Consider the following 13579-nt stretch of genomic DNA (forward strand, 5'->3'; position numbering starts at 1 on the left):
ATCTACAACAGAGTGGAATTCTCAGGGGCCATCTACAATACAGTTGATGTTCTTAAATGTCGTCTATGAAAAAGTTGAGGTCTCAGCCATGGAGAATAGATTGGATGCACTCATTGGCGATTGGTAATAGAGCTGTTGTTTCAGAAGCCATAGACATATCAGCGGCCAATAGCAATATAGTGATGGTCTCAGAGGCCATCCACAATACAGTAGGTTGTACCAGAAGGCATTTTGAATAGAGTGGGGATCTCAGAGGCCATCGATAATTGAGTCGACGTTTGCATATTGCATTTGCAATAAAGTGGAGGTCTCTACAATTAAGTCGACGTCCTCAAAGATCATCGAAAATAAAATACGTGGTCTCAGAGGCTATCGACAATAGAGTGGTGATCCCAGATGTTATCTGTATTAGAGTGACGGTCTCAAACGCCATATACATATCAGAGGCAATCTACACTAAAATGGTGGTCTCAGAAACCATCTATAAAAGGATATATGTCATGACATCGTCATCTTCCCTATTGTATTTACCCCTCAACTCATTATTATTGTCAATTGTCCGTAAGTCGCGTCAAAGTGATACTTTACCTTTATATTCCACGGTATAGCAAGCGTATCCGGTACCATTAGATGCAGTCATACGACGGCTACGTGATAGGGCACGATAATTTCTTAAAAGAATTGCTGAGGCAGATTTAGTTTCTGCAGGAGTTTCGGCAGGTTTGACAGTTGTTTCGGGAGCTGTTGCTCCAGGTGCAGGCGTTTCTGCTGGCGGTACTACTGTTGTTTCGGGAACTGCTGGAGCAGGCGTTTCAGCTGGCGGTACTACTGTTGTTTCGGGAACTGCTGGAGCAGGCGTTTCAGCTGGGGGTACTACTGTTGTTTCGGGAACTGCTGGAGCAGGCGTTTCAGCTGGGGGTACTACTGTTGTTTCGGGTACTGCTGGAGCTGGCGTTTCAGCTGGGGGTACTACTGTTGTTTCGGGTACTGCTGGAGCTGGCGTTTCAGCTGGGGGTACTACTGTTGTTTCGGGAACTGCTGGAGCAGGCGTTTCTGCTGGCGGTACTACTGTTGTTTCGGGAACTGCTGGAGCAGGCGTTTCAGCTGGCGGTACTACTGTTGTTTCGGGAACTGCTGGAGCAGGCGTTTCAGCTGGGGGTACTACTGTTGTTTCGGGAACTGCTGGAGCTGGCGTTTCAGCTGGAGGTACTACTGTTGTTTCGGGAACTGCTGGAGCAGGTGTTTCAGCTGGGGGTACTACTGTTGTTTCGGGAACTGCTGGAGCAGGCGTTTCAGCTTGGGGTACTACTGTTGTTTCGGGAACAGCTGGGGCTACTGTTGTTTCGGGAGCTGTTGGGGCTACTGTTGTTTCGGGAGCTGGTGTTTCTGCTGGGGGTACTACTGTTGTTTCCGGAGCAGGCGTTTCTACTACTACTGTTGTTGTTTCCGGAGCTGGAGGTTTTACTGTGGTGGTTTCTGGAACTTCTGGTGCTGTCGTTGTAGTTGTTTCTGCAGCTGGAGGTTGCACTGTTGTTTCGGGCGCACCGGGTGCTACTGTTGTGGTTTCTGCAGGTTGGGTTGTTGGTGTTGTTGTTTCGGATGGCTGCGATGGTGTCGATTCTGATGGCTGTGCTGTTGTCGGTGTATCCGTAACGACTGTTGATTCTGGTGATGGTGTTGTTGGTGGAGTTGATGGTGATGGTGTTGTTGTTTCATCACCATCATCGTAACACACTTCCAATTTCATTGTCTCAAGACTATCGCAATCATCGCCATCACAAACATAACATTGTAATGTTTCTCCAGCAACTGTAATTAGCGTTGTATTTTATTTTTTGGATGGAGAGTTGGGAAAGAGGTGAAAGGGGGAGAAAAAATAGAAAAAATTTTAATTAAAGCATTATTACAAGATATTGTCATTTAGAAGATGATGTTGTTATTATTATGTTATTTCGAATAGGCAGATGGTGGTGTTGTAATTGTTGACTTGTTACAACACACCAACACTTAGATATTCAATATTTTGTAACGGAAATATTGAGTCTCAAGTTCGTTCGTTGTTATCAATTGGTGTTGGATCTTATCGGGGTGTAGAGGTCAATCGATATTGAATTAAATTTATTTTTTGTTTTTGAGGGTAGGTTCTGCACCCAAGAAATAAAATTATTAATTAATTAAAACTTTTGCAAAGACAATTGGAGAAGAATATTTGTTTTGGACACGTGGTTGTGATTGGGGTTTTCTAAAAATATTTTATTTTTTTAACGGCAATGAATTTTTAAATGAATATTTTTTTAACTGCAATTATAACTATAAGACTATGTTGTACTTTTTAAAAATAATTTTTTTATTAAAGAATTTATTAAAGAATATTTTAGTAAAGGAATTATTTTCCAGGAACACTAAATGACATCTGTTTTGAAATTCGGATTGTGATGGCCAACAGATGCTACTAAGGTTTAAGTAAGCAGTTTAGAAACAAGGCCACCTCCCGCCAGACCAAACTCACACTTTACAAGACGCTGATACTACCCGTGATGTTATATGGATCTGAAGCATGGGTACTTGCGCAAGCATATGCGGCAGCTCTTGGGGTGTTTGAAAGAAAAATTCTCCGAAAGATCTACGGCCCAATCTGCGTCGACGATGAATATCGGCGTCAAATGAACCACGAGCTTTAAAATTTATACGCAGACATCGACATAGTCAATCGTATTGAGCTGCAGCGACTACGATGGCTAGGCCATGTTGTGTGAATGAACGAGAATGCCCCAACTGAAAAGGCATATAAAAGCGAGTCTACTGATGGTTCCCGTAGAAGGGGAATCACATGGAAAGGCCAAGTAGAAAGCAACATCTTGGAACGTGGTCTTTCAAATTGGCGGAGATGCGCACAAGACCGACGCGTTTGGAAATCTTTTTTAAGCTCGGCTTTTGGAGGAAATTAATTTTTCAGGGGAGAACAGGGCGTAAATTTTAGAAACAAAGCATTTTTCCAAGGGATATCAGATCGTAGTTATTAAAAAAAAAGAAAAACCAGTAAGGAAAGTAGTAAAGTCAGACTGGGCCGACTATATGATAGCCTTCACCACTTTAGGTATATTATAACATTGACATGAAATTGAACGAACTTGAATATGTGATGTTTATGCCTTTCTGGAATCTATGCTGAATTTCATTTCATTTGTGCAAGTTTAGAGTCGTTTTCGTTGAATGGGACAAATGTAAATCGATTTAGAGCAATGTTGATGCAAGATATTCGGTAGGCCGCACTCTTCAAAATTTTGAAATATATATGGAAGTTGTGTCTGTGCAAAATTTCGTGTCACTTGGTGCACCTAAAATCCAAGAAAATAAATAAATTTCGACCAAATCTAATGATATATAGGTACTTTGTTGCACCATTTATATTAAATCGGACGAAAATATATATGGGAGCTATATCTAAATCTGAACCGATTCAATAGGCATTTGTCCTTAGGTCAAAGAAATGAGCTGTGCCAACGTGTATTCTATTCGGATCATAAATGCGAGTTTTACTTTGTTTACAATTTAACATGGACATACAGACGGACGGACATGCATAAATCGACTCAGAAAGTAATTATATGCACATTCTCCAAAGGAACCATGTGTCTATCTCGTTTCCTTTTGCCTGTTACTAACACATTCACAAAGACATAATACTCTGTACCACTGTGTGGTAAAGGGTATAAAATAGGGGTTTCACTGGGGATACATTTTCAAATAATGATTCTTCTTCAAGGATTCTTGAGAAATAATGTTTATTTATTTAAAGGATTTTTTGCATGGCATTATTGTTCAAGGCATGGCATTATTGTTCAAAATTTTAATGAAAAAATCTTCCTTCGAAATGTACGGATAGCATGTGTTCAGTGGAAAAATTGCAAAATTATTTATATGTATTAATATTTTGAATTTCCCTGCTTCTTAAGTTGTAGCACCCAAATTTTACATCTAGAGAATAATGTGCAGCTTTGGAAAATATATTTAATTTAATCGACATACACAAAATGTTGTGGAATTTTTTAATTTTATTTGAAAATGATATGCGAGTTGCCATTACTAATTTCACAAATGATACAACCTTCTATATTTATGTCATGGATTCTTTAGGATTATTTTTTTATGAATGGATTTTTTTATTACAGCCAAGGAATATAAAAAAAATATTTTTTTTAAGGGAAATCCGGTATATTTTAAGGGATATCTTTACAACAATTCTTGAAAATTTTTAGGAAGTTTTTTTTATAAGTATTATCCCGGATTATAAGTGATAAGGCTTTTTTAAATGTATTTCAAAAAATAGCAGGGCGGGGATAGTTCCAAAGAAAAAAGAACATTCAAAATATATCATTTACACTATTAAAAATGATATGAATTGCAGATCGAAGGTGGGAATATCGGTTCACTCCTTCTGGTACCAAAATATTTTGCTGAAATTATTTTTTAAAATATCATGCGAAAGGAATGCCCGGTTTGAACCAAACTGTGCACTACCTATTATCTATATCTAATTTTAAGACCTTTAGTAGACCTTGAAAAAATATTTTCAAGGTCTTTGGTAGTCCTTGAAAAAATATTTTTGAAAAACCTATAGGAGACCAGGAAAAATATTTCTGAAAAAATCCAGGCCTTTGATAGACTTTAGACTTTAAAAAAATTTTGCTAAGAACTTTTTTAAATTATATATATATATATATATATATATTAAAAATATATATGTGTCCATGGATTAAAAAATGTTTTAATTATTTATGTTTATTTACTTGAAATATCACTGCTGTTATTAAAAACATGGGAATAGGTTTTATAATATTTTTTATAATTGTTGTCCATTGTGGGAGTTTTTTTTTTAAAAAAATTCTAATGACAATCAAATAGCTTTCCAGGTAAAATATTTTTATTGAAAAAACAAGAGGGCGTTGTAAAAAAAATTTTTTTTAATGTGGATTTTTATACCCTTCACCACACTGTGGTACACGGTATTATGTCTTTGTGCATATGTTTGTAACAGGCAAAAGGAAACGAGATAGACACAAGGTTCCTTTTGATAATATGCATAGAATCACTTTCTAAGTCGATTTATGCATGTCCGTCTGTCTGTCCATGTTAAATTGTAAACAAAGTACAGGTCGCATTTTTTATCCGATTTGGATGAAAATTGGCATAGGTCACTTATTTGGCGCAAGAATGAACCCTATTGAAATTGGGAATAATCGGCGCAGATTTAGACATAGCTCCCATATATATTTTCGTCCGATTTAAGGTACATGGTGCACCAAAGTCCCTCAAAATCTTCCGATTTGCACGACATTTGGCACAGCGTACTGAATTCAGCCTAGACAGATGTGTGCAAAATGTCGTAAAAATCGGTTCAGATTTAGATATAGTTATTATATATATTTTCGTACGATTTAAGGTAAATGGTGCACCAAAGTCGCTATAAAAAAAATCCGATATGCACATAATTTGGCACAGCGTACTGAATTAAACCTAGACTGATGTGTGTAAAGTTTTGTAAAAATCGGTTCAGATTTAGAAATAGCTCCCATATATATTTTCGTCCGATTTTCGTCCAAAGTCCCTAAAAATCTTCCGATTTGCACGAAATTTGGCACAGCGTATTGAATTCAACCTAGAATGATGTGTGCAAAGTTTCGTAAAAATCGGTTCAGATTTAGATACACCTCCCATATATATTTTCGTCCGATTTAATGTGAATGGTGCAACAAAGTGCTTATATATCATTCGATTTGCACCAAATTTGGCATAGCGTACTAAATACATTCTAGAACAATGAGTGTTAAGATTCGTGACAATCGGTTCAGATTTAGATATAGCTCATATATATTTTCGTCCGATTTTATGTAAATAGTGCACCAAAGTCCCTATATATCCTTCGATTTGCAAGAAATTTGGCATAGCGTACGGAATTATGTCTTGAATCACATGTGATAAATTTCGTTGAAATCGGTTTCAATTTAGATATAGTTCCCATATATACTTTCGTCCGATTTAATGTAAATGGTGCACCAAAGTCCCTATATATCCTTCGGTTTGCACGACATTTGGCATAGTGTATTCGATTGAGTCTAGAATGCTGTGCGGTACGTTTCGGGATAATCGGTTCATATTTCGATATAACTCCTACGTATACATATACATTCGTCCGATTTGTTTGTCCGAGAGAACATTGACATGCAACTGTAAATATACATATGTATAATATACCCAAAGTGGTGAAGGGTATCATATAGTCGGCCCAGTCCGACTTTACTACTTTCCTCACTGTTTTTTTTTTTTTTTTTTGAAAAATGATTTTCTCAATTTTTTTCTTTTCCAGAATAAAAAAAAATATATATTTTTTAAAGAAAATAGTTTTTCATGTATTATTTTAAATACATTTTAAAGATATTTAGTTTTTGAAAATATCATTTTTTTTGGAATGTTTTTCCGAGGGAACGTTATGTAGTGGGTATTTTTTTTTTTAATATTTCTTCCCATGAAAATTAAATATTTTTTAGGAGAAAATATTTTTTTCATCAGTAGGTAATTTTTTCATATCATTGGGTAATTTAATTTTTTTTTTTTTTGATTTCTTCCAATTTTTTTAAAAAATACATATTTTTTAAGGAATAGATTTTTCCAAGGATTTATGAACAAATTTTAAAGATATTTATTTTTTTATAATATCACTGTTTTTATTAAAAAAATAGGAAAAAGTCGTAAAGATAACATTAACGCCTGCATTTTTTGAAACTATTTTTTTACAAATATCCAGGGGTACAGTTTTTTTTAAAGCGCTAATTTTTCCGATGAATCTAAAGGCGAGGATTTTAAAAAGTCCAATGTATAACATTTTGCGTCGTGAGTATTTTTTTTGTAAAACAAAATTATTGTGGTCTATTATTAACGATTTTTAGGAGTTTTTACCCGTCGATCTTTTTAGAAAAATATATTTTTTTTTAAATTCCATTATTTAACATTTATCGTTTATATATTTTCATTTTTAAATGTATTTTTTTATTTATTTTTAAATTCTTTTATATTGCAGTATTTGCTTTTTTATTTTTAAATATTTTTATTTTTTACTCCAATTTTTAGTTTTATTTTTTAATATTTAAAAACATTTTTTTATTTTATATTTTAAATAAATTTTATTCACCTTTGGTGTGTGCAACAATTGCCACCACAAAAACTAGCACTGCTAATAATTTCATAATTTTGTTTTTCGAAAAAAAACGAATAAAATTAAAACCGTTTAACGTATTTTTTGCACGGCCAAGATTTTATTTTCCGATTCTTTGCCGTTCGGGAGTTCAGCCAACAATAGAAATCAATAGAATACAGAAAATCGGTCGATCGTTATTCCAGCACTTATAAATTGTTACTAACAATTAAATGTTTGTTAACATGGCTTTTTATCAATTCTTGCATTTTGGCGGCCGACTGATAGCATCCATGGAGTGAGTCTAGTCCACAATCGTATCGAGCATATGAGGATGAGTGCTGCCTATTACTGTTCTATAGTCAAAAAAAAAAAAAAAAAAACAAAAACAAAAAATTACCAATCAGGTGGGATGTGAAATAAACTAATATCGCGAAAATAACAAAAGCAACAAAGAAATATTGTATATAAATATATACAAATAAATAACCCAAAATTTTTGCCGATAAGCAGCTTGGCAAGGGGAATACAATTTTTTAGTAAATTTCATATACATATTGTTTTGGCAGATACGTAAACACTGCTATCGATAGATAGCCAGATAGAGAACGCTATTGCCAGGGTAGAGTTGAGGGTTGCGAGCAACTGTTATGGAGTTAGCTAAATTGTTTATTTAGATGCTATTCTCAAAGGTAAAACAATTTCCTGTCTTAAGCTACATATTTTCTGTTCAAATAAATAACATTTATTTTTTCTGATGAATAATTATACAAATAATAAATAGAATCTTGAAAATTTTGGGAACATTTTCATAAGAATATTTTTTGGGTCCTATAGAAGGCGTGGATGTTTTAAAGAATATTTTTTTCAGGGATCCAAATATTCGTTAAAAATCCAAACAAAGTGTGAATTTTTTAAAGAATATTTTTTCAAGGGTCCAACACAAGGCGTGGATTTTTTAAAGAATATTTTTTCAGGGATCCAAATATTCTTTAAAAAATCCAAAAAAGGCGTGGATTTTTTAAAGAATATTTTTCTGCATCTATCATCCAAGGCGTGGATTTTTTAAAGAATATTTTTCTGCATCTATCATCCAAGGCGTGGATTTTTTAAAGAATATTTTTCTGCATCTATCATCCAAGGCGTGGATTTTTTAAAGAATATTTTTCTGCATCTATCATCCAAGGCGTGGATTTTTTAAAGAATATTTTTCTGCATCTATCATCCAAGGCGTGGATTTTTTAAAGAATATTTTATTTTGAGAATATTTTTCTGCATCTATCATCCAAGGCGTGGATTTTTTAAAGAATATTTTATTTTGAGAATATTTTTCTGCATCTATCATCCAAGGCGTGGATTTTTTAAAGAATATTTTATTTTGAGAATATTTTTCAATACTAATTTAGTTTTTTCACACGTGATGCTAGTATTAAATGATCATCCCCTTAGATAATTTTCCATTTTATTCTATGCCAATACGCAATGTGACTTGGTAACAGTGTGATGGAGATCTAACAAACATTTATGAAATTATGACTTATATTAGCATATTAAGAGCGCCACTTTAAAACGTGTTAGTCAACATTTATGTGGCGGTTTACATTAACAATTATTATACAATTGTGATAAAATTTTAATGTTCCATAATAGCTTTAATGGGATATTAACGAATTTTCAGGTTCAACTTCACACAATGGAAAATTCGCAAATTTTGTATACAATACGAGGTGTACGCTTGAAATTACAAAATTAATTTTCAGTAATATTTTCTGTATTTTGTGGGGAGGCACCACAAGGTGTGGTGCGATATTCCGCATTTCAAACTTGATTTAAGATGGGAAGAGATATTACAATGATTAAAGTTGGGATGAAATTTGTTATTCCCTTCGTTGTTGTTTTTGTAATTGAAGAAAAGTCCTTATTTTTGATGACGGGCATGATAATTCCTCACTGGAACATCGGAATCCGAAAATTCCAACGGTGTTAGAAAGAGTACATGACTGACTCTCGTATGAACTAGGATTATTGACTTCGCTCTAAAATTAACAAAATGGCGGACCTTTGAAAAAATATTTTTGGAAAATCGTCGATTTTTGACCAAAAACCAAGTTAAAAAATAAAGAAGATCTTCACCGATTGGCTTTATCCTAGTTCATACGATAGCTGTACACGCACAGAGAAACGTGTAAAAATTTGAAATCGTTTGGGTTATTAGTTTTTGAGTTATCGTGCCCGCCATTCGCAAAAGAGACGGCCCTTCAGCCGTCACTTGATGTTGACACAATAAATCGGCTATATTGTGGTTATCCTGAAACATAAACAAATATTGATTACTTTTGTTAGAAGGACTTTTTATTGATTTTTGAAATCGAAAGTTATGAAACCCATTTTTGACCTAGATGGGGCATTTTATTTAAAAAATAATTATTATTTATTGACATTACTAGTTAGTAATAATAGTTTTTTTTTTCTCAAAGAATAACCCAATTCCCTCAAGTACCACTGTCTGAAGTGTAAATCAACAAAGTAGCATGAGTAGCACTTGAAATCGTGCGTATTTAGTCTAATATCCATGTCTAACATAGTTACAGAATAAATCGAAATAGCTGAATGAAGAAGAAATTTCGTAGTAATACTTCACAGCGTTATCTGAGTGTAACCTTCAATTTCAATGGAATTGATCTACTTAGACGATAATTGAAAGTGTGATAATAATACTAAACCAGTTTTGTTTAATTACACCATGTAACAAAGTGACGGTCAGTGGGACGCAATTTATTTTTGTTGACTTTCGCGATGAACTACATGATCGAATTTGCTGTGAAAAGGAAAGCTTGAGGAGGTACTACACTTTCAACCATTATGCGACTCTTTTTACCGTCAGCAAAGCCACTTATAAGGCATATTGGGCAATGTGACATTACAAACTACCAATGAACTCAATCTCACGGCGGGCGGTTCTATGCACGGGATTAACTGGGAGGAATCCTCCAACAAGGGACTGCTACTTCAACCACTGTTTGTTCCGTATTTTTTAATATAGGAGAAGCGGTGTATTCGGATATGCCTGCTCCGAACACTTTTGGTCCGCGCCGGGATAGAGAGAAACCCAGGGCATTGGTTCTGTTTAGTTGTCGGTACCGCATCTACCGCAAATCAACGTCGGTGAGATGCAATAGATGCGTGGGATGGATACATTTCCGTGCCTGTTTATGTCTACATGACTACTGTGACAGGAGATATTATGCTGCATCAGCGTATCTCCCAGTGTGTCCTCAACACCTTCACCGTCAACGTTATTGTCGCTAACGTCCTCACCGTCAATGCCTTCGTCGTCGTCGGAATATGAGACACGTCCACAGTATCCACTACAACAGACGGAGAACCTGACTCCACACGTTTTTGTGGTTTAACTGCGACCAACTGCGAAATAAAATCAGCGAAATAGTAGGTTTTATGAATCGGAATAATGTCATTGGCGCTGCGTTCCAAGAAACCAAGCTGACCGATACCTGCACCGTGCGATAGTTACAACGTTTTACGAAAGGATCGCACTAGAAGCGGAGCTGGAGGACTTGCGTCCATGTTACACCATTCTATACAGTACAGACCTATCTCGCCTGGGCTAGATTCCAGTGAAATATATATGGAGTGCATGGGGGTAGGGACAAATGTGGAAATGCCAAGATTGAGGTGCTTTACGTGTACATACCGCCGTTGAATAGCTGTAGCCGCGTTATTTAACCGAAATTAGTTTACTATTTGAGCTTTGGCATTCCGTCCTAGAAAATCACAATTGTAGCATCTGGTCTGATAAATGACATAGTCTGGCAAACCCGTAATTTCTCTAGCTTCAGACCACTTCCACATCATTGTCTCCATAAATAGACCAACCAATGTGATTACCTCTGAACGTCAAACTTTCGTGAAAGAAAGAAGTCAACAGATTAGTATGGGAGCATAAGCGGAGAAACTCGCTAGAACACATGGAGCTTTGCCGCAACAAGTAAATTGTGGACAACTCTCGAATAACCGAAAGAAGAACGATAGAACGGTTGTCACGTTTAGCGACGTAACGTTGACTGATCCGAAGAGGTGAACGGTTTTTTTTTAACTGGCTGTTTATAGAGCATCCCGAGAGTGACAAAGCGAAAAAGTGTGTGTTTCGTCGTATTAGAGCACTCCGAGGCGGTACCAACATTTATGATGGATGATGTTTCAGATGATTATTCGAAGCGCTATGACATCCAAAGCTTTGGGCCCAGAAGGAATCTCAATTGGAATGCTTAAGCAACTGGATATACATGGGGTACAGTATATAACTGCTGTCTTCAACTTGTCGTTTGCCAACCACATTGTTCTTTAAGTTTGCATTAAGCAGGGTGGTCCCGGGAACTTTAAAAACAGTGGTCCCGGCAAGTATGCCGACAGAAGGGAAATGGGCATGTACCGTTTCCCTTCTGTCTCCATTAACAAAGATGCTAGAGTCACTACTCTGATGAGAAGTAGGTTTCCAGTTCCTCAAAATCAACATCGATTCCGCAGGATGCACAGCACAACTACAGCATTACAAGCCATAATCACACATTTAAACAGATGACCTAACCAAAACAGACCGTACGATAGAACAGTTTTCGTGGCTCTTATCTTATCGAAAACCTTCCATACTGTTCGAGGACATAGAGAAGACCAACTTCCGGCCTAGTTTGAAACGTGGGATAATCAATTATATATGTGTTCGCCAGTCATATGTAGAATTCAGAAACAAGAGTTTCCAAGGACGGATCATATCTCCGGAATTGTTTAACCTCTACATTTTTTAATCCACAACCACCGGACGGCATAGAGATCGTAATGTATGCGGATGATTGTACAATCACCGCCTTCGGGTCCTATTTTCGATAACATCTGTGAAAGTTTAAATGTCAAGTACAGTTATCCCATCTGAAGAATATGAAGATATCCGTCGCTGAATCAACAGCCACACCACATGAACGGTGGCAAGAAACTCCCGCTGAACCTCACGGTCGATGGTGTACTAACTCCGACCTCAAAGTAACGTAAAGTTCGATAGCTTTCTTAAGTCATACGCGCAAGCTACCGCAATTTGAAATAAGATAAGCAACAGAGACAAGGTCCTCAAGTCGCTTGCCCGCAACTTTTTGGAGTGCTTGTTGACCTCAATAGGTCGGTTGGTGGTAATGCAAGCGATACGTAGTGCCAGTGGACCGTTTAAACGTCACAACCGGTTGCTGTCGATGCATTACCTGCTTGGGTTATTGCTGCAATCATCCGTGCTATCACCAGGCATGTAAGGAGATACATACATAATCTTGAGAGAGATAGAGGTCCAACGGTGTAAGAGAAACCCCCCAGATCAACAGGCTTATCGAGCAGGAATTACCAGCATTCACACGGAAGCAGTGGCCCATGCACGTGAATGCAGTTCTTGGTGTCCACCCACCACCTATAGCAGCAGAAGAACGATAGTTGCGTAGACAAACGATATCGGTTGTGGCCTAATTAAGATCAGGATGGGTAAGTCGCCTTAATTTGTATTGGACCCGAATTAACAGCACGATACCAAAAACATACCCTGCGTGTGGACTTGGACTTCACGATACGCTGCATCTCTGCTAAACCCATTCATCTGTCTTCGGAATCGCTTTGGACGCAGCCGATCTAGATTGCAACTTTCTTAAACCCTCCACCAGGTTTAACCAGAACGACTTCCTTACTTATCTGGATCGTGATAGAACATTTGTTCCATAAGTCAAGCTTAAAAACGACTTCCAGGCGCGTCGGTCTTGTATGCAGCTTGTCCAATTTGAAAGACCATGCTTCGATATTTTATCTTCCACTTAATATTTCCATCGAATTCGTTGCCTTCCCTTTTAGCGTGAACCATCAGTTGGCTCGCTTTTATATGCCCTTTAAGCTGGGGCATTCTCATCAATTTTCACAATAGTCGCTACAACTCGATTCGTGTGACTATGTCAATGTCCGAGTATAGATGCTACAACTCGTGGTTCATTCGACTTTTTTCTAAAACACTCTAAGTGCTGCCTCATCTGCTTGCGCAAGTATCCATGCTTCAGATCTATACACCAGCACGGGTAGTATCAGAGTGTCATAGACTGTAAGTTTGATCTGCCGAGAGGTGGCCTTGTTTTTGAATTGCTTACTCATCTGTTGGCCAACACTATCCCAGTTTCATTTACGTACGAGGGCTGAACAAAAAACGAACCATTGAGGTCTGATTCAAAAATGAATCCTACCATTTGTAGAAACCGTGTTCCTTGCCTTTAGTTTTGACGGAGGAAAAAGTCAGCGGGGGTCAAGTTCAAGGAACATAGTATTTTATAGTATTTGTAGCCGATAATAACT

At 36.7% G+C, this 13579-nt stretch overlaps 1 protein-coding gene across 1 annotated transcript; it reads right to left on the reverse strand.

Annotated features, from left to right (window-relative positions):
- Window positions 1-588: 588 nt before the first annotated feature.
- LOC133321096 (mucin-2-like) lies at window positions 589-1747 on the reverse strand (the record flags this gene model as incomplete). Its single annotated transcript, XM_061530195.1, has 1 exon — window positions 589-1747. A coding segment is annotated over exon 1 (1159 nt), but the record flags the coding sequence as incomplete, so codon positions are not given.
- Window positions 1748-13579: the final 11832 nt, after the last annotated feature.

The sequence above is a fragment of the Musca vetustissima genome, unplaced genomic scaffold (genome assembly GCF_032173495.1).
Source record: "Musca vetustissima isolate MV318-11 ecotype Yass unplaced genomic scaffold, APGP_CSIRO_Mvet_v1 utg26201, whole genome shotgun sequence".
Classification (NCBI taxonomy): Eukaryota; Metazoa; Arthropoda; class Insecta; order Diptera; family Muscidae; genus Musca; species Musca vetustissima.